This window comes from Salvelinus alpinus, chromosome 9 (genome assembly GCF_045679555.1).
Source record: "Salvelinus alpinus chromosome 9, SLU_Salpinus.1, whole genome shotgun sequence".
Lineage (NCBI taxonomy): Eukaryota > Metazoa > Chordata > Actinopteri > Salmoniformes > Salmonidae > Salvelinus > Salvelinus alpinus.
Window position 1 is genome coordinate 18322515 of NC_092094.1, and position 24491 is coordinate 18347005.

A 24491-nucleotide genomic window follows, 5' to 3' on the forward strand; every position below is an offset into this window, starting at 1 on the left:
TTGTTGTGATGAAGGCATTGACTGCATTGTCCCAGCCATATCCGCAGCAGCAGGAAGAATAAAGTCCTCCACAATAGTATGGGGCTTGCCTGTCCTAGCCACTCGGTAGCTCACCATATAAGACGCTAGTAGTCCCTTCTTATTAAATGGTATCTGTTGCTTTTATACATGTCTTACTACTCGAAAGTCATCGTTATTGTCGCTCCAAAAACTCCTGTGGCTTATTTTTCAAATTGTCATGGTTCGATTCTAAATGGCTGCACAAGAGAGTGAAGTTTGACAGTGTGTTGTTATTTCGCTGAACACTAGATGGTTTCATTTTTTGCAGTGAAACGAGGCTACTGAGGCGAGAGAAAAAAAACTCACCCAAATGTATAGCCCCGTTTGAAAATATAAATGGACTGATGGAAAATATGAAGATTGTATATATATTTTTTTACATGTTTTTCACATTTTTATTTGGTGTACCCCCGACAGCATTGCGCGTACCCTTGTTTGGGAATACCTGCTCTACGGGATCGGTCCCCCCCCCACGGGACAGTTGAGCTAACGTAGGCTAATGTGATTAGCATGAGGTTGTAAGTAACAAGAACATTTCCCAGGACAGACATATCTGATATGGGCAGAAAGCTTAAATTCTTGATAATCTAACTGCACTGTTTAATTTATAGTAGCTATTACAGTGAAAGAATACCATGCTATTGTTTGAGGAGTGCACACAGTTATGAACTGGAAAATGTATTAATAAAGCAAATTAGGCATATTTGGGCAGTCTTGATAACAGTTTGAACAGAAATGCAATGATTCATTGGATCAGTCTAAAACTTTGCCCATACACTGCTGCCAACTAGTGGCCAAAATCTCAATTGCGCCTAACCTGGAATAGTACATTATGGCCGTTCTCTTGCATGTCAAAAAAAATCTTTGTACTATCTTTTATCAGATCTGTATTTATTATCCTACATTAATTTAACATTTCCACAAACTTCAAAGTGTTTTCTTTCAAATAGTATCAAGAATATGCATATCCTTGCTTAAGGTCCTGAGCTACAGGCAGTTAGATTTGGGTATGTCATTTTAGGCGTCAATTGAAAAGAAAGGGGTCAGATCATTAACCAACAATGCCGTTAAGAAAATGTAGTGAAGAAAATATTAACTAAATAAACGAAAGTAAATACATTTTTAAAAAGAACAATAAAATAACAAAGGGGTACCAATACCGAGTCAATGTGTGGGGGTACAGGTTAAAATAAAATAGAAAGTTGAGGTAATTTAAACTTGTGAAAGTATTCACCCCCCTTGGAATTGTTCCTATTTTGTTGCCTTACAACCTGTAATTAAAATTGAATTTTTGGGGGGTTTGTATCATTTGATTTACATAACATGCCTACCACTTTGAAGATGCAAAATATTTGTTTTTGGTAAACAAACAAGAAATAAGACAAAAACAGGAAATTTGAGCATGCATAACTATTCACACAGATGGATTTTATTAAACTAATTATGTGACTTCTGAAGGTACTGTAATTGGCTGCACCAGATCTTATTTAGGGGCTTCATAGAAAAGGGTTGAATACATATTTGTTTGACATTTTTTTGAAACAAGTTATTTTTTTCATTTCACTTCACCAATTTGGACTATTTTATATATGTCCATTACATGAAATCCAAATAAAAATCCATTTAAATTACAGGTTGTAATGCAACAAAATAGGAAAAACGCCAAGGTGGTGAATATTTTTGCAAGGCACTGTAGGTAGGAGTACTTGGGGAGGGGGGAATAAAAGATGGCACCGTTATGCCAATTTGACTTCAGAAAACTGTACTCTGCTCAGGATGTTCTAATGCAAGGCTACAGTACACACAAAGGACAGTGACTCCCAGGACACTTAAGAGTTTGAGATGAAGCAGATGAGCCAGCCATGGGGACACAGATCACTGTTCTGTCCCTTCAGACAGACCACAGTTGAGATAGAGGTTGTACCTAAAACAATAAAGCCAGAGAACATTTGAGTAATTTTCATCAAACCTTGGACCATCAGGAGTGTTCAGGCAATTAAACCTATGGGTCATTAGTGGCTTTAATGTGGCTGTAGGAAAGCATGAAACACTCTTGCATTGTCTGGAGGCAGGGAGGAATGTCACCTTTCTAACCTGATTGAGCTTCAGCCTAAAGCTCCCTCACTGGGCCACTGCTCGTCAGGTCAACTTCTCACCACTTTGATGAGGACACAGCTGAACAGGGGTGGATCACAACCATTCTGAGCCAGGGCAGGACCATGGGAGGAGGGGGCAATGGATAAGCTGAGTGGGCAGTTGAGATAGAACATTTCTCCAAAATTACTATAAATAATTGCATTGACTTGAGTTGGGGCCTGTGATCTGAAACCAGCAAGCCTCCTCGGTTACAGAGAAACATACCACTGCTAGCTCAGGCACAGAACAGTACAATGCAAACAGAGGTTTTGGTAACCAGCTCATTTTTCATGTGTAGCGCAAACCTCACCACATAAAAACAATATTCCTCATATCACTTTATCCAAGGTGACAAACATTCAGCTCAGTCATGCAGAAGCTCTGAAATGTCCTCAGAGGTCATTCATTCACCTGTACAACCCTAAATGGATATGACCTTATGAAAAAGACTAATCTTTATATATGCACAGGTAACACAGGGAAAACACATTCTGACCTCTTGAAGTCGTATATAAAAAATATCACAATTCTGCAGCTAAATATGTTCATTGTGGTTATCAAATACACCTCAATGATGCAGACTCAAATATTGTAACCCAGGAAAACTGTTCTTTGCTCATACAGAACAAAGTCCAGATCAGTCCTACGAGTGAAGGTGAACGGAGTCCAGATCAGTCCTACAGGTGAAGGTGGCCCGAGCAGCACTTTTATTAAAGCCTCAGAAAGCAGCTGAGTCATTGCACGAGCAGAGGAACAACATGCTGAGAGAGGGAGCGGATGAGAAAAAGAGACACCTGCTATCACTGTTGTGCTGACTAAAGGTCTAGCACCAGACCAGAGGGCCAGAGCAGCAAGCAAGCTAGCTCACACAAGCAGAATACAATCCTGCTCCAACACGGGAGGTAGCAGCTAGAACTCATAGCTCCAAAACACACTACTACCTAAATGATTTATCTTTAAGTCTATAGTGATGTCTGCCATTTAATGCATATTTCAAAACAAGCTATTTTAGAGGAGAATCTCATGTCTGTACGATATCAGTGGCGATAAAGGTGTTGGCACAGTTGGTGAGGATAGGAGACAAAGTGAATGTTGTAATTAATTCATAGCGGTAGAGAGATGACTGCTTCGTTGAGGACAGAAAGCAAGAGCGCTGTACTCATCATCAGCTGAAAACTCACGTCAGAGAAACACCAACCATCTATACTCATACTCTAGAATGGACAGACCTGTCAAGTGCTGTTAATCATTAAAACTAACCTTAATTACCACTTCCAGTAAAAAAACTAATGTAACTGGTTCTGAAAAATCTAGACTTGTGTACCCAAAACAGTTCCATCCTTTTTGGAATTCACTGGGCCTCAGTCTGTCATAGTATCTATAGTGCAGGTTGTCAAAAAGGACTACAGACTGGAGGAGGCTGGTTCTGAAGGCCTGGCTACTGAGGGGCTTTTGATTTAGCTCCTCTCCACCTGGGGCAAGAGAGGCAGCTAGCTAAACAGCAGGCAGTGTGGATGACTCATCCTGACTCACACACAACAGCCTGATGAGAGATTCACATAGTAAAATCTGCTGCTGTGCTGAGCCTTTCAATTAGCTTTACAGTGGGGCCCCTGGTCCAGACTGTGCCACACTGACAACAGGGCCTGCGGCAGCCATTTTGCAGCCAAAATGTGACTCATTGACTGGGCCTCCAGGAGTCTCTCCCAGTCAGTGACTCAGAGCTGACAGTGCTCACGTATCAGATGGCATTCCAGCACGTCTGGCGTGAAGATAAAACTACAATAGGGAGGGGGCATGTCGAGCCGGGTACTGAATAACCTAAAATATGTTCCCCTTTTGTATGCCAAGAGAGTGGACACAAACACGGCGACGTCACTCAGACACAGAGATCTAAGGGGAGGCTCTCTAAAGTGTTGCTCATGCTGGCGACAGCGGTAATGTAAGACCTGGGATCAGATCAGCACAGAGCACATCGGAGCTAATCAAGGAGCCCTTTCACTCTCAGAGAAATGATTATACTTACTGTGCCTGAGACTATGCTAGGATGATGGCTACAGTCACCGCAGCTGAAGGGGAGGGAATGATGATCTCTCACACACAAAGGGTCTGGCCTAACCCAGTTCATCTCTGAATGCTAAAATCACGGTCATCCATTAGTAACATGGGTTAAAGCACCACCCACAGGGCTGAGCGGCAAGGCAGTGAGTCGTCATGTCAAAGTTCCTGAAAAAATGCTTCAAGTCATCACTGAAAACAAAAACTAAGAACTCCAAAGAGTGAGCACATGATCTAATGGTGTATTACCAATTTTCTACACAGCGAAAAGGACAAAAACAGAGAGGGTAGAAAGAAAGAGGACAACGACAGAGAATCGTCCGTTTCACCTTTTGTCATCGGTCTTGACAAAATTAGCAACACAAAGCGCATACAATACAGTGAGGTTTGTGAATCATCCACAGGGTCCAAGTAAAACAGCTCTGACATTTAGTCAAGATGAACAAATGTCTTACAGACTCACCCAACCAAATCCATGACTATCATGGACCACCAGATAAGGCCTGGACACTGAGGACTGTGCAGAGTGAAAGACCATCTCAGGTTACTCTGTCAGACCTTCCCACTTAACCTTCAGTTTCCCACCCACTTTTCCCATTGCAGCATCAGGGCCTGTCATTGTCATCAACACAGAATGCAGGAGGAAGTCCGGTAGAGTAATTTAATTGTACCACTACAACAATGTGTGTTGGTTAAGGGTTTGTGAGCATTTCTACACCTGTTGTATTCGGCACGTGACAAATAAAATGTTATTTGATTTGAGTGTGTGTGTGTGTGTGTGTGTGTGTGTGTTACCTGGGTGGAGTCCCTCAGTCTCCTCCAACACCAGGCTGTTCATGCACTTGATCTCCCACTCCTGTACCTCTGTGCTCCAAAGGGCTGGGAGCAGGACACAGTGCTGAGAGCTGGAGGGGACAGAAAGGGTCTTACATTAGTACAGAAAAGCTTCTTAAATCATCTCCTCCTCATTCAACTTTGATCAGCCATCACAGTTTGAAGCAATACATGGCAGTTGGCTTTATAGGCGGGAGAAGAAGAAAAAACATGCCAAATTGAATTGCCCTCAAGACTCAATGGCAATAGTCAAACCTTTGATACAGCGCATTCGGAAAGTATTCAGACCACTTGATTTCGCTCACATTTTATTATGTTACAGCCTTACTCTAAAATTGATAGTTTTTTTTTTCTCAACAATCTACGCACAATACCCCATAATGACAAAGCAAAAACAAAGTTTTAGAAATGTTTTCAAATGTATTTTTAAAAGTATTCAGACCATTTACTCAGTACTTTTGACAGCGATTACAGCCGCGAGTCTTCTTGGGTATGACACAAGCTTGGCACACCTGTATTTGGGAGGCTTCTCCCATTCTTTTCTGCAGATCCTCAAGCTCTGTCAGGTTGGATGGGGAGCATCACTGCACAGCTATTTTTCAGGTCTCTCGAGAGATGTTCGATCGGGTTCAAGTCCAGGCTCTGGCTGGGCCACTCAAGGACATTCAGAGACTTGTCCCGAAGCCACTCCTGCGTGTCTTGGCTGTGTGCTTAGGGTCATTGTCCTGTTGGGTCGTTGTTCGGTGAACCGTCACCCCAGTCTGAGGTCTTGAGTGCTCTGGAGCAGGTTTTCATCAAGGATCTCTCTGTACTTTGCTCAGTTCATCTTTCCCTAGTGTCCCAGTCCCTTCCACTGAAAAACATCCCCACAGCATGATGCTGCCACCACCATGCTCCACAGTAGGGATGGTGCCAGGTTTCCTCCAGACGTGACACTTGGCATTCAGGCCAAAGAGTTCAATCTTGATTTCTTCAGACCAGAGAATCTTTTTTTCATGGTCAGAGTTCTTAAGGTCCCTTTTGGCAAACTCAAAACGGGCTGTCATGTGCCTTTTACTGAGGAGTGGTTTCTGTCTGGCCACTCTACCATACAAGTCTGATTGGTGGAGTGCTGCAGAGATGGTTGTCCTTCTGGATGGTTATCCCATCTCCACAGAGGAACTCTAGCGCTCTGTCACAGTGACCATCGGGTTTATGGTCACCTCCCTGACCAAGATCCTTCTCTCCCGATTGCTGAGTTTGGCCAGGCGGGCAGCTCTAGGAAGAGTCTTGGTGGTTCCAAACTTCTTCCAGTTAAGTATGATGGAGGCCATTGTGTTCTTGGGGACCTTCAATGCTGCAGACATTTTTTGGTACCCTTCCCCAGATCTGTGCCTCGACACAATCCTGTCTTGGAGCTCTACGGACAATTCCTTCGATCTCATGACATTGTTTTTGCTCTGACATGCACTGTCAACTGTGGGACCTTATATAGACAGGTGTGTTCCTTTCCAAATCTTGTCCAATCAATTTAATTTACCACAGATGGACTACAATCAAGTTGTAGAAACATCAAGGATGATCAATGGAAACAGGATGCACCTGAGCTCAATTTCGAGTCTCATAGCAAAGGGTCTGAACACTTACGTATATAAGGTACCCGCTTTTTATTTTTAATCAATTTGCAAACATCTGTTTTCGCTTTGTCATTATGGGGAATTGTGGGTAGATTGATCAGGAAAAACATTTATTTAGTCCATTTTAGAATGAGGCTGTAAAGTAACAAAATGAGGAAAAAGGGAAAGGGTCTGAATACTTTCCGAATGCACTGTATATCATGGTTACCGAAGCATTCAGTTAAAAAGCCCTTGGAGCTGAGACACAGCTTGTCCCTATGCTTCACATCACGCTGGCTCTTACATAAAGCACCGTGAAAAAGTGGCCGCATTGATGTGGGCTTGTCAGTGAAAGGTAGCAAACAAATGAGCTGTCAACTCCTCAGGCAGAGGGACGTGTCAATAGGCCTGAATGGAGATAAGGGGGGAAGGGGTGGGCAGTGATGGACAGAAACCAATAGATTAAATGGATGAAAGAAAGTCCATTAATCAGATGATTGTCTATTGGTGTTTCACTTGTCCACCAACTCCACTCTGTATTAAAGCAGATAGGAGAGCCTGACCATGGCCAAGGATTTTGAGTTAAAGCCAGGGTTAAATCAGGTCTCCTGAAAATATGATATTCTCAATGGGGTGATAGAGGATGTTTTTATGCTGTATCCTAACCGGCTGACTGCTCATAGCCTAATCCCTCTGTATAGATGACTCTCTGACCTTATACTTTTCTGCTTCCCCTCCCCCCACTCTCACTGACGAGAAAGGCTGTGGTTTCAGGGGGCTTGCTTCTTCCTTTCGTAAGAGGATCCTGGTCCGAGACAGAGAAACCACTTAGCCATGACCTCACTGGGCTGGCACACAGATGCCAAGCTAGAAACAAGAGCCCTTCAATGTGGCATGTGGCTCGGTGCCTGCTGACAACCGTCACAAAGGCAAAATATTCAAATGTGAACAACACAAATTAAATGACTTGTTTTGCAGGAAACACCCTCAAAGAAACTTAAGTTATTTCATAACTAATCTCAAATAATATCTATATTATAGTATATTGCTATTGCTATATAGTATATTGCTTTGTAAAGTAATGCTTCTAATAGAAAGGCAAGTTAAATATACTAGCCGAGACCGACAACGATCCCAAGTTGGGCAAAACCAATAAATATCCAATAGGTCCCTAATATGCCATCTAAATCCTACAAGGACACCAACAAAACATTAGCAAGGCACCGCTGCTATAACGATCCCCAACCCAATAAAACAAAGCCTGGAAATCAAAGAGCTCTTAAACTCCATTGATTAACATGCTCATGGGACTCAATGCTGTTCATCCCACAGTAACAAGAGGCTAATCCACAGTTCTTTGGCCAAAGTAAACATTGTAGAGAGAAATATTTATTCAAAAGAGAGGCAGGCAAGAGAATGATTAAAAGGATTTGGTTAAGATATTAAAACAAATATGATAACTGCTTCACATCATGAACTGGCCAGCCACTGTTATATACACAAACCCACTTGCCATGTTTCCATAGGGACCGCTAGACGTCAACAAAATATGTTTAACTACTGACGCTATATTGACTGAGTTGCATGAGACAAGTCTATTTAAGATATGCTTGTATTGAAAACCAGAACTAAAATGGCTGTCCACTAAAAGCAAATGCATATAATGGTTCCTATGATGATTTAAAACTACTGTGTGGGCCCAAGTCTCTGTGTTTTTGAATAAGGATGACGTAACACTCACACATCCACAGGTACCCTTAGCAGCAGGGGTAGCACGGCAGCCTCGTCAGTCAGGTTCATTAGCCGAGACTCCAGCAGCTGAATGATGGTGAGACCAGTACGGAACACAGCAGAGAGGCCTGGACACAAAGTAACATGAACCAGAAATACAGCTGGTAAAACAGCACAAACAGATCTGGGACCATTTAGTCAGTGACCATCAGTATAATAAAAACTCTAGATAGTGAGATAAGCAGGGACCTCTAGGACCTGTGAGCATGTTTAGAAGGCAAACAAATCAAACCTTTAACTTTTTGTTGACAAGATTAGCAAACAACAAACACTGAGCCTTTATATTCATGTATAACAGACAAAATAATGAAAGAGTCGCTGTAGTTCAGTCCGCAAAGGGAATGTGGAAGAGTTGAAAACATTTTTGGACAAGCCACCTTGTACCGAAAACATGGATGGTAAATTGCTGAAGACGGTAGCGGAATACATTGCGAATCTAGTTTGCCACATCTTCAATTTAAGCCTAGAAGACGGTGTGTGCCCTCAAGCCTGGAACGAGGCAAAGGTAATTCCGCTGCCCAAGAATAGCAGAGAACCCTTTAAAAAAGGTTCAAACAGTCTGTTACCAGTGCTTAGCAAACTTGACCAAATAAAAGTTATTTTACAGAAAACAAAGTAACAGACCTTCAGCATGCTTATAGGGAAGGGGACTGAACATGCTTGGCACTGATGACTGATGATTTGCTGAAAGAAATTGATAGTAAGAAGATTGTTTTGTTAGACTTCAGTGCAGCTTTTGATGTCATTGATGTCACTCTTCAACCTGTTGCTGAAAAGTTAGGCGCTATGGATTTACATCCTCTGCCTTAAGGATTGAGAGTTACCCATCTAATAGAACACAGAGGGTTTTCTTTAATGGACGCCTCTCAAATGCAAATTCGGTTGAGTGTGGTGTACCGCAGGGCAGCCAGCTTGGGCCATTATTGTTCTGTTTTTACTAATGACCTTCCACTGACCTTGACTAAAGCCTGTGTGTCTATGTATGCTGAGGACTCAACAGTATACACGTCAGCTACGAATGTAAAATAAATGACACTTTAACAGAGCTCCAGTCAGTTTTAGAATGGTAACAAGCAAAAGGCTGGTGCTAAATAATCACAAAAACGAAAAGCATCGTTATTGGGACAAATCATGCCCTCAACACAAATATCGCATTGAAATCTATTATTGAATAATGTGGCAATTGAGCAAGTTGAGGACACTAAACTGCTGAGTGTAACCCTAGATAGCAAGCTGTCATGGACAAAACATATACACTTAATGGTTGCTCAAATGGAAAAGGTCTGTTCATGATAAGGTGTCGCTCTGCTTTCTTGACAGCTCAGTCGACCAGACAGCTCCTAGTTTAGTCACTCCTGGACTATAGCCCAGTTGTGTAGGTCATGTGCAATAAAGGGAGACATGGACCAACTGCAATTGACCTAGAATAGAGCAACACTTATGGCACTTAGATGTACACAGAAGGCAAATGTCAGTAACATTCATGTCAATCTCTCCTGGCTCAAAGTTGACGAAAGATTGATTGCTGTTGCTCTTTGTGCGAGGTGTTGATGGTACCGAACGGTCTGTTCAAGCAGTTGGCATTCAGTTCAGATACTCATCGGTACAACACAGGACATGCAAGCTGAGGTCTGTTCACAGTCCCCAGGTCCAGACCAGAAGCTGAGAAACGCACAGTATTAAATAGAGCCATGACGACATGGAACTCTGCCTCCCCAGGTAACTCAAGCTAGCAATAAAACCAGATTCAAAAACCAGATAAAAATAACACCTTACAGCACAACAGGGACTGTGAAGAGACACGTCCATTTTTTTGCTCTAAGCTTGTGCGAGCCAGAACAGCTCATAGGGCAGGAGCCATCTCCTGATTCTGAAGTGTGAGGCAGAGGCGAAAAGGTAGGGTGAAAAATGATAACAATAATGTACATGACAAAGTGTTTACAGAATCCCAAAGTCTGTACCTCCCTGTTAGTATTACCATGCAACATGATGAGGTCCCATATGGCCAGCACAGAGTCCCAGCAGGGCAGGGAGGTGAACAGGGTTAGGAACCAAGGCATAACAAAATGGATGGACGAAACCCTTACATCCTCCTTAAAAGAAAAGAAAGAAGAGAATTTAGGAACAGAAAGTTGCATATTGAAAACTGACTGAGTTCCATTATAAAATAAACTTTTAAGCAGAGCTCTATCAAGAGTCAGTGGTAAAATGCTGGTCTTGGTACTTCAAATAAATGCACTCGAGTGAATGTTTCTAATGCCTTAAGCCGCTGTGGTGTGCAGTCCGCCGGCACTGAATGGGCAGCTTTTCTCTGAGACGTGCTGAGTCAACACCGAGAAATAGAAAATCTCTCAAGAGACAGTCAAGCAGCAGAGAGGTTTAGTCTCTCATTTAAAGGGGCCTAAGGCTGCAGGTAAAGAGAGGGTGATGAGACTCAAGAGAGCTGAGAGCAATGTGATGGGCCGAGCTGGTGAAGGAACTTCCATATTTCACTCACAGACCAAGATTTCATTACTTAGCTAAAACTGTGCTGAGGGGTAGCTGCTTTCAGAGACATCATAGCCACACAGCTTCCCCCTTCTGACATAAAGCAGGAGGCATCTGTAAGCAAAGAGCTTTTACTGCTGTCATTTCCAGGATAAAGCTGTGTGACACCAACATGGCCAACCCTCTTTCCATACATGAGCTCAGACTGTTACTGGGAAGCAGCTGTGAATCTAGTGGTAAAACCCAGTCCCTGAGGACAATGTGCTGCAGTGGTGATGATGGTCTCTGTGGCCATGGGATTTTAGAGAGGAATGCACAGTGGAAGAGTGATGAGAAGAGCCCTACATTTGAGGCATGTTCAGTCACCAAGCAGATTCCCCTCCAGATATCCCTCGATAACAGTTTTTTTGAAGTCCTCTCAATATGAGATTTGTGCCTAAGAGCTACTACAAGTTGTACGCAGGGAGCTGGGTCGTCACACTTACTATGTGCTTGGAAAGCTGAGGTTTCCTGTGCTTGAAGAACTGGTGAAACACCATCGCTTGATGCTGGATCCTAACATTAGAAAGCAAAGACCAGTTAATTACAGTACTTCAGCAAAGTATGCTGCTTCATGTCATTAATAAAATATTCATAATGTGATACGCATTGAAAGGACATTCTCACTTCTCCCCGGAGAGGTCAAACAGCTCTGACAGATATTTAGGCTTCTCTAGAAGAACTCCCAAGGCCCAGAAGGCCTCCTCTTCACTTAGGTGCATAAGAAGCACTGCAGCGATGTATGACATTCCTGATAAAGATATGAACAGTCAATAATAAGGCGCTACTAATATGGATAAAATAAGGGGACACATACACACACCAATGTCAACCATGCAGATAATCTTTAAAACACATTATGTATTATTGGAAATGTTTGTGTGATTAGCTTGGCAGCATGGTGCTGTACCAGCTCAACGTCTACTTAGACTCTTCTGCCCCCAAGTGGCTGATGTATGGAACTTAAAATGTTACTACCAACTGCATGGTAGGTGAATTGTTTTTGGATGTCATGAAAGTACATTAACAAGGAATATTGTCATTCAAAGGGATTTGTTTAATGACAAAACTACAGTTATTGCATACATGTATCTGTGCCTCCGTCAAACAGCCCCAGTAATATTTAAACAGCATTGTTCCAAATTGGTGCTTGCGTGCATACCGCTACATGATTGCAAACAGGCAGCTCCCCTTACTGTACCTTGGCTATATCCAATCTTAGGGTTGTACTTTGCGTAGGCGATGAGGACTCGGAAGAGCTTGGCTTGGCCTTCTATTGCCTCAGGACTCTCGCCCATCAGGGTGCGATGGGTTGGGAAGGATCTCTCTGTACAAAGATAAGATAAGAGTCAAATGCAATCAGCCATTCATATCCCAGATGTGCAGAGCAAACATACTGTCAGTACAGAGAAAAGGGGGTCTACAGAATATCCCATAACTCACGCAGATCCAGAGCGATCTGACGAAAGATGGTGACATCTGCACTGGAGTAGGCCAAGTCCGGGGGGCAGCGAGAGGGAAGTTGGTTGGACCCCAGGTCATTCTCTGTGTCATTCAAAGTAGCTATGGCTGAGATGATGCCGTATTCACTAACTCCCAGGTCAACCAGGGGCCCTCGGATCTCATCCAAACATTTCTGAAATTGAGTGAATACACAACTAAATAAAACACTTGGCCTATGTCTCTTAAATGTGTCACTGGAGAAGTAGGCTATGGAGGAGGAAAATTGTTTTGCTTTTCAATAATGCAAGTGCCAGTCTAGAGTGTACTTTCGAAAATGATATGTACAGTGGTTATGGGACTGCACCTGATAGTTAAAAGCACTGGATTCTCTTAGTTTGTCGATGTTGAGAAGGCACTTCCACACTCGCCCTCTTAAAGCTGGAGGGATTCCCATTCTCATAAACCGTTCAATCTGAAAAGGGAAAGAAATGTGGCCAATGTCCTACAAAATATGTTTTAAAATAGTGTGATTAACTGAAATGTTCCAGGTCTGTTGTAAGATAAACTTTCACTGTGTCATGTGACCACTTGAAGGTGCACCATTTAAAACAAGTCAATAATGCATAGGCTGTTTGGCAAACAACTGCCTAAGGAAGGTCTAATCTAAACATATTAAATTAATAGGCTATGTTGCAAATGGTGTTCTATAATACATTCAGTAGGACAAAATACCTGGCTTCTGCAGATGAAACTGGATCCATTCCAGTAACTAAGAAGCTCACACAATTCCTTCACCCTACGGGCGTTGAGTTGGGGGTAACTGGGGGAGAAACAGTCAGTTATAATAAAACAATTCTTCTCTTCTTTGGATGCGCATGTCCAATCCAGTCTAGCTATTGAAAATTCTAGGCGGAGTCTGCTTTCTCCCTACAGTTCTCAGCCATTAACTTCGCACACAAACTACAATCCCGATGCTGTGTTTAAACTTTTAGAAACGTCAATAAAAGACGCAAAAATGCATCTTTCGAAGCATATGGCCCGTAAATTAAAATACACCTAAAGGCTTTACACGGTCATTCTGACGTGACCTCTGTAGAAGTCAGGGATTTATACTTCTTGCGCCAGCAGCGCAGAGCTGTTGTGAAGGAAGTTGTCAAGGAAGTGAGTTTGTTGATACAGGACCTCTCATTCTCACTGGAATAAAGACCTTCATTCCTGTCATTACTGAAAGAGATTGTGATATCTCATCACAAAATAGAGCTACTTAATGTTAGATCCCTCACTTCCAAGGCAGTTATAGTCAATGAACTAATCACAATTTTGATGTGATATCCCGCAAAGGCGGAGGAGTTGCTTACATTTACGATAGCAAATTTAAATTTACAAAAAAATAAATTACTGTTTTCGTATTTTGAGCTTCTAGTCACGAAATCTATGCAGCCTACTCAATCACTTTTTTATAGCTACTGCTTATAGGCCTCCTGGGCCATATACAGCGTTCCTCACTGAGTTCCTTGAATTCCTATCGGACCTTGTAGTCATGGCAGATAATATTCACATTTTTGGTGATTTTAATATTCACATGGAAAAGTCCACAGACCCACTCCAAAGGGCTTTCGGAGCCATCATCGAATCAGTGGGTTTTGTCCAACATGTCTCTGGACCTACTCACTGCCACAGTCATACTCTGGACCTAGTTTTGTCCCATGGAATAAATGTTGTGGATCTTAATGTTTTTTCTCATAATCCTGGACTATCGGACCACCATTTTATTACATTTGCAATCGCAACAAATAATCTGTTTAGACGCAAACCAAGGATCATCAAAAGCCGTGCTATAAATTCTCGGACAACCTTAAGATTCCTAGATTCCCTTCCAGACTCCCTCCACCTACCCAAGGACGTCAGCGTACAAAAAACAGTTATCAACATAACTAAGGAACTAAATTGAACCTTGCATAATACCCAAGATCAGTGGTTCCCAAACTCTTATAGTCCCGTACCCCTTCAAACATTCAACCTCCAGCTGCTCCCTCTAGCACCAGGGGTAGCGCACTCTCAAATGTTGATTTTTGCCATCATTGCCTGCCACACACACACAATACAATTATTAAACATAAGAATGAGTGTGAGTGTTTGTTACAACCCTGCTCGTGGGAAGTGACAGAGCTCTTAGAGTCCAGGGCACAAATCATAATCAATTTTGCTCTTTATTTAACCATCTTACATATAAAACCATATTTGTTCATCTAATTATGAATACCTCACCACATGTTAATGACAAGGTGTGCTTGAAAGGATGCACATAACTCTGCAATGTTGGGTTGTATTGGAAAGAGCCTGTCTTAAATAATTATCCACACAGTCTATACCTGTATTTAGTTTTCATGCTAGTGAGGGCCGAGAAACCACTCTCACATAGGTACAGTTGAAGTCGGAAGTTTACATACACTTAGGTTGGAGTCATTAAAACTCGTTTCTCAACCACTCCACAAATTTCTTGTTAACAAACTACAGTTTTGGCAAGTTGGTTAGGACATCTACTTTGTGCATGACACAAGTAATTTTTCCAACAATTGTTCACTGAGAGATTATTTCACTTATAATTCACTGTATCACAATTCCAGTGGGTCAGAAGTTTACATACACTAAGTTATGTCATGGCTTTAGAAGCTTCTGATAGGCTAACTGACATAATTTGAGTCAATTGGAGGTGTACCTGTGGATGTATTGGAAGGCCTACCTTCAAACTCCATGCCTCTTTGCTTGACACCATGGTAAAAAAGAAGATCAGCCAAGACCTCAGAAAAAACATTGTTGAACTCCACAGGTCTGGTTCATCCTTGGGAGCAATTTCCAAACGCCTGAAGGTACCGCGTTCATCTCTACAAACAATAGTAAGCAAGTATAAACACCATGGGACCACGCAGCCGTCATACCGCTCAGGAATAACCTGAAAGGCCGCTCAGCAAGGAAGAAGCCTCTGCTTCAAAACCGCCATAAAAAAGCCAGACTACGGTTTGCAACTGCACATGGGGACAAAGATCTTACTTTTTGGAGAAATGTCCTCTGGTCTGATGAAACAAAAATAGAACTGTTTGGCCATAATGACCATTGTTATGTTTGGAGGAAAAAGGGGGACGCTTGCAAGCCGAAGAACACCATCCCAACTGTGAAGCATGGGGGTGGTAGCATCATGTTGTGGGGGTGCTTTGCTGCAGGAGGGACTGGTACACTTCACAAAATAGATGGCATCATGAGGTAGGAAAATTATGTGGATATATTGAAGCAACAGCTCAAATCATCAGTCAGAAAGGTAAAGCTTGGTCGCAAATGGGTCTTCCAAATGGACAATGACCCCAAGCATAGTTCCAAAGTTGTGGCAAAATGGCTTAAGGACAACAATGTCAAGGTATTGGAGTGGCCATCACAAAGCCCTGACCTCAATCCCCTGGAAAATTTGTGGGCAGAACTGAAAAAGTGTGTGCGAGCAAGGAGGCCTACAAACCTGACTCAGTTACACCAGCTCTATCAGGAGGAATGGGCCAAAAATCACCCAACTTATTGTGGGAAGCTAGTCGAAACAGTTAAACAATTTAAAAAGGCAATGCTACCAAATACTAATTGAGTGAATGTAAACTTCTGACCCACTGGGAATATGATGAAAGAAATGAAAGATGAAATAAATTATTCTCTCTACTATTATTCTGACGTTTCACATTCTTAAAATGAAGTGGTGATCCTAACTGACCTAAGACAGGGAGTTTTTACTAGGATTAAATGTCAGGAATTGTGAAAAACAGAGTTTAAATGTATTTGGCTAAGGTGTATGTAAACTTCCGACTTCAACTGTACGTGGTTGCAAAGGGCATCATTGTCTTAAAGGGCTGACAAATTCCGGTGAAATATGGACATACAAGTGTCTTTTATCGGTTAAAAGCTTAAAGTCTTGTTCATCTAACTGCATTGTCCGATTTACAATAGGCTTTACAGCGAAAGCATGCCATGCGATTGTTTGAGGACGGCGCCCCACATCAAAATATTTTTCAACCAGCACAGGCTTCATAAAATCACAAATAGCGATTAAATATTCACTTACTTTTTGAAAATCTTCTTCCGATTTGCAATCCAAAAGGGTCCCAGCTACAACATTTTGTTGTTAGATAAAATCCTTCTTTACATCCCAAAAGGTCTGTTTAGTTGGCGCCATCGATTTGAGTAATCTACTCGTTCAACATGCAGAGAAAGGAATCCAAAAAGCTTAACAAGGACAACACAAAGGTCTTTCCATTATCGTATGTTTTTTTTTGTGTGCAAATGAACTCAAGCTTACGGAAAATGTCAAATGTGATATAGCGAAGCACATGAGTGAGTTGGGCGTGCAATTACGCAGATACTTTCGACACGGATGGCACAAACTGGATTCGTTATCCCTTTCATGCCCTGCCTCCAGTCCACTTACCGATATCTGAACAAGAGAGCCTCATCGAAATTGCAACAAGCGGTTCTGTGAAAATTGAATTTAATCAGAAGCTACTGCCAGATTTCTGGATTGGGCTGCGCTCAGAGTATCTTGCCTTGGCAAATCACGCTGTTAAGACGCTAATGCCCTTTGCAACCACGTACCTATGTGAGAGTGGATTCTCGGCCCTCACTAGCATGAAAACTAAATGCAGGCATAGACTGTGTGGAAAATGATTTAAGACCGAGACTCTCTCCAATACAACCCAACATTGCAGAGTTATGTGCGTCCTTTCAAGCACACCCTTCTCAATAACCTGTGGTGAGTTATTTGTTAATTGAAAATTGTGAATAAGGTATGGTTAAATAAAGAGCAAAATTATTGATTATTATTATTTGTGCCCTGGTCCTATAAGAGCTCTTTGTCACTTCCCACGAGTTGGATTGTGACAAAAACTCACATTCATTCTTATGTTAAATAAATGTATCGTATAGTGTGTGTTGCAGGCTTACAATGATGGCAAAACATTTTTTTGAGAGTGCGCTGACCCTGGTGCTAGAGGGGGTACGCAGCTGGAGGTTGAATGTTTGAAGGGGTACGGGACTATAAAAAGTTTGGGAACCACAGTTCTGTTGGATCTGACAATTAATCTTGATGGTTGTACAGTCATCTCAAATAAAACTGTGAAGGACCTCGGTGTTACTCTGGACCATGATCTCTCTTTTGATGAACATATCAAGACTATTTCAAGGACAGCTTTTTTCCATCTACGTAATATTGCAAAAATCTGAACATTTCTGTCCAAAAATTATGCAGAAAAGTTCATCCATGCTTTTGTCACATCTAGATTAGACTACTGCAATGCTCTATTTTCTGGCTACCTGGATAAAGCACTAAATAAACTTCAGTTAGTGCTAAACATGGCTGCTAAAATCTTGACCAGAAACTTGATCAAAATTTTATCAAGATGTTATCATATTACTCCAGTGCTAGCCTCTACACTGGCTTCCTGTTAAGGCTAGGGCAGATTTCAAGGTTTTACTGCTAACCTACAAAGCATTACATGGGCTTGCTCCTACCGATCTCTCCGATTTGGTCCTATCGTACATACCTACACGTACGCTACGGTCACAAGATGCAGGCCTTCTTATTGTCCCTAGAATTTCTAAGCAAACAGCTGGAGGCAGGGCTTTCTCCTATAGAGCTCAATTTTCATGGAATGGTCTGCCTATCCATGTGAGAGACGCAGACTCGGTCTTGACCTTTAAGTCTTTATTGAAGACTCATCTCTTCAGTAGGTCCTATGATTGAGTGTAGTCTGGCTCAGGGGCGTGTGGGTGAACGGGAAGGCACAGGAGCGACGAACCATCCTTGCCGTCTCTGCCTGGCCGGTTCCCCTCTCCCCACCGGGATTCTCTGCATCTAACTCTATTGCGGGGGCTGAGTCACTGGCGCTCTTCCATGCCGTCCCTAGGAGGGGTGCGTCACTTGAGTGGGTTGAGTCACTGACGTGGTCTTCCTGTCTGGGTTAGCGACACCCTCGGGTTCGTACCATGGGGGAGATCTTGTGGGCTATACTCAGCCTTGTCTCAGGGTAGTAAGTTGGTGATCTATTGATATCCCTCTAGTGGTGTGGAGGCTGTGCTTTGACAACGTAGGTGGGGTTATATACTGCCTGGTTGGCCCTGTCCAGGGGTATCGTCGGACGAGGCCAGTGTCTCCCGACCCCTCCTGTCTCAGCCTCGGGTATTTATGTTGCAATAGTTTGGGTTAGGGGGCTAGGGTCAGTCTGTTATATCTGGAGGATTTCTCCTGTCTTATCCCTTGTCCTGTGTGCATTTTAGTATGCTCCCTCTAATGCTCTGTACCTCTCTCTCCCTCCTCCCCTCTCGGAGAAACCTGAGCCCTGGGACCTTGCCTCAGGATTACCTGGCCTGACGACTCCTTGCTGTCCCCAGTCCACCTGGTCATGCTGCTGCTCCAGTTTCAACTGTTTCGCCTGCGGCTATGGAACCCTGACCTGTTCACCGGCCGTGCTACCTTGTCCCGGACCTGCTGTTTTCGACTCTCTCGCACCTGCTGTCTTGAACTCTGAATGCTCGGCTATGAAAAGCAAACTGACATTTACTCCTGAGGTGCTGACCTGTTGCACCCTCTACAACCACTGTGATCATTATGATGATTATTATTATTAGACCCTGCTGGTCATCTATGAACATCTTGGCCATGTACTGTTATAATCTCAACCCAGCACAGCCAGAAGAGGACTGGCCACCCCTCAGAGCCTGGTTCCTCTCTAGGTTTCTTCCTAGGTTCCTGCCTTTCAAGAGAGTTTTTCCCTAGCCAACATGCTTCTGCATTGGTTGCTGTTTGTAGTTTTAGGCTGGGTTCCTGTATAGGACTTTGTGACATCCGCTGATGTGAAAAGGTCTTCATAAATAAATGTGATTTGATTTATCCTATCAAGGTGTGTATCAATATAAACTTTTTTTTTTAATTATTTATCGCTGATATGAAAGATAAGGTTCTTATGTTTCCTAAACCATACTGCAAGTGATGCATGTCAATGTTCAGAAGGAGCATCGGGGAGCTTAAAACTCCCCCTACAGAATACGCCTTTGAACAATGACTGTGTGTAATGGAACTGAGGGTCGTGATCAAGGGCCACAAAACAGGCAAAAAAACATTGTTGATAAACCTGCATCCAATCTTAAACCTTGATTGTCATTAATGAAATGCAATTGAATGTAAATAAGCCTACCTGTAATCGTGACATCGGTGTTGAAGTTTTTGGTCCTTTCTTTTAGTCTGGGCAAACCCGAATTCGTCAAACCCCAAACTCTCAGTATCGCGTCTTTTAATTGAGAATGTGCTGCTTCTTCTTCTTCTTCTACCCATTCTAAATTTGTTACTGTTTCAAGAACTGTGCATGAAATGTTATGCGGTTCGCTACTTTGTTTCTCTGGAACACTGTCAACGTTCAAACACCGCGCCCGTTATTTCGGTTTACGTCATTCCCAACTGACAAATGAAAGTGGGGTGTATTCAAAATCCACAACTGCTTCAAAAGTTCTGATATGTGGCCTACTGAGCAACGTTTTCTCCGAATTAGGCCAATATCTGATGAATTTTGATGATTTGTTAGAATTAAAACATTGTATCTGTACTATCAAATAAATTGAGCCTTTGTATCTTGTAGCAAACAGTGGCGGTGCAATGACCCCTGTGTAAAAGGGGGAGTTCTTGAATGCCCCCTTATGGCCTTTGACAGTCCAAGGTGTTGTGAATCGTAATCAAGGGGTGGTAAAATTTCCAGCAGTGTAAAAGCCAGACTTTTCCGATCGTTTAGAGAAGATGTGATGTGAGGTGGAATCAGAAATCACAAATCACCACCTTCCTGGTATGTGTATAGTAATGCACTGCTCAAAGCGCTGGAATATATATATTTATTAAGGTATATAGGTGCTAATTAAACCCTCCGGTAGCCATTTTGACCTAGCCAGCAAGACTGCAGACTCCAACGTGAAGTTCTATCCCAACATCAACATGCACTGTGATATGTTTGGAGTTTGCTCAATTTCATTCTAAAGTATTGAGAGGCGTGCCTAATTATATGACACGTGCGGTTGTTTGTGTCTGATTACAAGGCTTGACAAAAAAAAACAATGACAGTGTGAAATTGACCATTGCAAAATGACAGCAGGAAATTGTTCATTTGAATTGAATGCATATTTTATTGAAATGTGGAACATGAATTGCATCATTCAAGTCATGAGTGTGTCCCGAAGTTAATGGATTTATTGATCCCCTCGCCATTCGATAGAAGTCAGCGTTTCGTCAGCCACACTTGACAACAGAGGGTCCTCTGAATGAGTTGGTAGGGGTGGGGTGGGGGGGTTTGCGATTCCCCATAAGTATAGTCCACAGAAACCTGCTCTCCTTGCTCCTGGCCACCTATTCCCATGAGTGTTGCAAAACGTTGTTTTTGTTTGTGAGTTAAATCAATTGCTTCATCAGTTAACGCATGGGACTATTGTCTTGTACATATTTGACATATTAATGGGTTTTTAATATGGAAGATCTGTTTTAGCATTTGTAAACTAAGTCTTGAAATAAATTATTGCTGCATTGCTGATGTAGTTCTCTGATTTGTGCTTTCTATCTGTGCTTTTATTACTTTAGCTCTGACTCTGGATCTCTCCTCATAATACAAAAAGTTGGCATAATAAGGCTACATTGTATTCATATACTAATTCAAATCCCCCATGTTACACTTGCTGGGTTTGAACACAGTTCACTCGCCAACCATCCACAACCCCAAGAAGTCCTCTCCATTTTGGGAGGCACGTTCTGTCTCTTTACTGTTATGAGACCCATGCATCTTTGACCTTGTAAACACACGTTTAAGATCTACAGTAAATGGGATACCAGCCCATTTCTCACACCAGTGCAGCGAATTCAGAGGGCTGTCCATCTGGGCAACTCGGATCGCAAACACATGTTGTGGCCCAATACCTAGCCATTTAGCTATAGCCTTACTACATACCAATTGTCAAAAGTGTATTTCTCTCCATCTCCTCTCCTGATGCACTCATCTGGAAACCCAGGCTAGATTAATGGGAAATTCCACCACTTTCAAACTAATTTTCATTATGTCGAGCACAATACAATATTTTTGTCCATATACTTTTGTCCAAATACAACATTATGTGGACACCTGCTAGACGAACATCTCATCCCAAAATCATGGGCATTAATGTGGAGTCAGTCTCCCCTTTGCTGCTACAACAGCCACTTTTCTGGGAAGGCTTTCCACTAGATGTTGGAACATTGCTCCAGGGACTTGCTTTCATTCAACCACGAGCGTTAGTGAGGTTGGGCACTGATGTTAGGCGATTAGGCCTGGCTCGCAGTCGCCATTCCAATTCATCCCAAAGTTGTTCGATAGGGTTGAGGTCAGGGCTCTGTGCAGGCCAGTCAAGTTCTTCCACACCGAACTCGACAAACCATTTCTGTATGGACCTTGCTTTGTGCATGGGGACATTGTCATGCTGAAACAGGAAAGGGCCTTCCCCAAACTGTTGCCACGAAGTTAGAAGCACAGAATCATCTAGAATGTCATTGTATGCTGTAGCATTAAGATTTTCTTTCACTGGAACTAAGAGGCCCAGCCCGAACGATGAAAAACAACCCCAGACCATTATCCCTCTTCCACCAAACGTACATGTTCCACTGCCCCAGAGTCCAATGGCGGCAAACTTTACAACACTCCAGCCGATGCTTGGCATCGTGCATGGTAATCTTGGGCTTGTGTGTGGCTGCTCGGCCATGGAAACCTATTTCATGAAGCTCCCGACGAACAGTTCTTGCAATGACATAGCTTCCAGAAGCACTTTGGAACTTGATAGTGAGTGTTGCAACTGAAGACAGACAATTTTTACGTGCTGTGCGCTTCAGCACTCAGCGGTCCCGTTCTGTGAGCTTGTGTGGCCTACCACTTCACGGCTGAGCCGTATGTCTAGGTTGTTGCTCCTAGACATTTCCATTTCACAATAACAGCACTTACAGTTGACCGGGGAAACTAGCAGGGCAAACTGACTTGTTGGAAAGGTGGCATCCTATGACGGTGTCACATTGAAAGTCACTGAGCTCTTCAGTACGGGCCATTCTACTGCCAATGTGTGTCTACGGAGATTGCATGGATGTGTGCTCGATTTCATACACCTGTTAGCATCGGGTGTGGCTGAAATAACCGAATCCACTCATTTGAAGGGGTGTCCACATACTTTTGGTCAAATCATGACATCAGTGATCTTCAAGTCAGAGCTCTAGAAAGATGTTCAGGTTTCCTAATTGGAATCTCTAGTTGGATGACAGTTTAAAAGTATTTTTTCTAGTTGGACCTAGTTTTTTTTTTGTTCCCATTTGTCTTGAACGCACTGAAGTCAGATCCAAGTTCTGAGTTCCGAGATCCCGATTGTTTTGAATGTGGCATTCTTTTTTTATTTTAAAGGTGGACTATGCAGTAATCTCTCTGCCATACCCTGGTTGCCAAAATTCTAATTGTTCGCCTAATTTCAGTTTATGTGACAAAACAAGAATAGAGAATGTAGAGAATATTGTACCATCTAAACCACTGTGAATGATCTTTTCAATTACAATAATATTGTATTTTCAGTTATTTGAAGCTGGTGTACAAAACTGAATGTAAAAGACAAAAAAAACACATTTACGAATGGGAAGCATATAAATAGCGCATATAGAACATATCTACCACTTCTTAAACTTGCTTTCAATGATAATGACAGATTTATAACTGACATTTCTATGTGAATTTGGTCGGGTCGCCCAAAAAGTTACATATTGCAGCTTTAATGTACCCTGTGTTGTCAAAGAGAAGCATTTTTTAGGACCTTTCTTTTTAATATTTTTAACCACAGATCATGGAAACGCATGATCTTCACATATGTACAGTCGTGGCCAAAAGTTTTGAGAATGACACAAATATTAATTTCCACAAAGTTTGCTGCTTCAGTGTCTTTAGCATTTTTTGTCAGATGTTACTATGGAATAGTGAAGTATAATTATAAGCATTTCATAAGTGTCAAAGGCTTTTATTGACAATTACATGAAGTTGATGCAAAGAGTCAATATTGCAATGTTGACCCTTCTTTTTCAAGACCTCTGCAATCCGCCCTGGCATGCTGTCAATTAACTTCTGGGCCACATCCTGACTGATGGCAGCCCATTCTTGCATAATCAATGCTTGGAGTTTGTCAGAATTTGTGGGTTTTTGTTTATCCACCCGCCTCTTGAGGATTGACCACAAGTTCTCAATGGGATTAAAGGTCTGGGGAGTTTCCTGGCCATGGACCCAAAATATTGATGTTTTGTTCCCCGGGCCACTTAGTTATCACTTTTGCCTTATGGCAAGGTGCTCCATAATGCTGGAAAAGGCATTGTTCGTCACCAAACTGTTCCTGGATGATTGGGAGAAGTTGCTCTCGGAGGATGTGTTGGTACCATTCTTTATTCATGGCTGTGTTCTTAGGCAAAATTGTGAGTGAGCCCACTCCCTTGGCTGAGAAGCAACCCCACACATGAATGGTCTCAGGATGCTTTACTGATGGCGTGACACAGGACTGATGGTAGCGCTCACCTTGTCTTCTCCGGACAAGCTTTTTTCCGGATGCCCCAAACAATCAGAAGGGGGATTCATCAGAGAAAATGACTTTACCCCAGTCCTCGGCAGTCCAATCCCTGTACCTTTTGCAGAATATCAGTCTGTCCCTGATGTTTTTCCTGGAGAGAAGTGGCTTCTTTGCTGCCCTTCTTACATTTACATTTAAGTCATTTAGCAGACGCTCTTATCCAGAGCGACTTACAAATTGGTGCATTCACCTTATGATATCCAGTGGAACAACCACTTTACAATAGTGCATCTAACTCTTTTAAGGGGGGGGGGGGGGGTTGGAAGGATTACTTTATCCTATCCTAGGTATTCCTTAAAGAGGTGGGGTTTCAGGTGTCTCCGGAAGGTGGTGATTGACTCCGCTGACCTGGCGTCGTGAGGGAGTTTGTTCCAC

At 42.5% G+C, this 24491-nt stretch overlaps 1 protein-coding gene across 2 annotated transcripts in view; it reads right to left on the reverse strand.

Annotated features, from left to right (window-relative positions):
* LOC139584455 (carabin) overlaps positions 1–20135 on the reverse strand; it is a 107013-nt gene extending 86878 nt beyond the window's left edge. Inside the window, exons 1-10 of one of the 2 annotated variants that reach the window (XM_071416334.1) lie at positions 19667–20135; positions 13176–13263; positions 12808–12915; positions 12444–12636; positions 12202–12327; positions 11628–11751; positions 11447–11516; positions 10453–10567; positions 8425–8542; positions 5050–5159 (exon numbers count right to left, since the gene is read on the reverse strand). In XM_071416334.1, the coding sequence (XP_071272435.1) occupies positions 5050–5159; positions 8425–8542; positions 10453–10567; positions 11447–11516; positions 11628–11751; positions 12202–12327; positions 12444–12636; positions 12808–12915; positions 13176–13263; positions 19667–19803 (1189 nt within the window). In that variant the 5' untranslated portion in view covers positions 19804–20135. The remainder of the gene's footprint in view (positions 1–5049; positions 5160–8424; positions 8543–10452; positions 10568–11446; positions 11517–11627; positions 11752–12201; positions 12328–12443; positions 12637–12807; positions 12916–13175; positions 13264–19666) is intronic. The other variant, XM_071416333.1, reaches the window with a different exon arrangement.
* Between the last annotated feature and the right edge of the window lie 4356 nt (positions 20136–24491).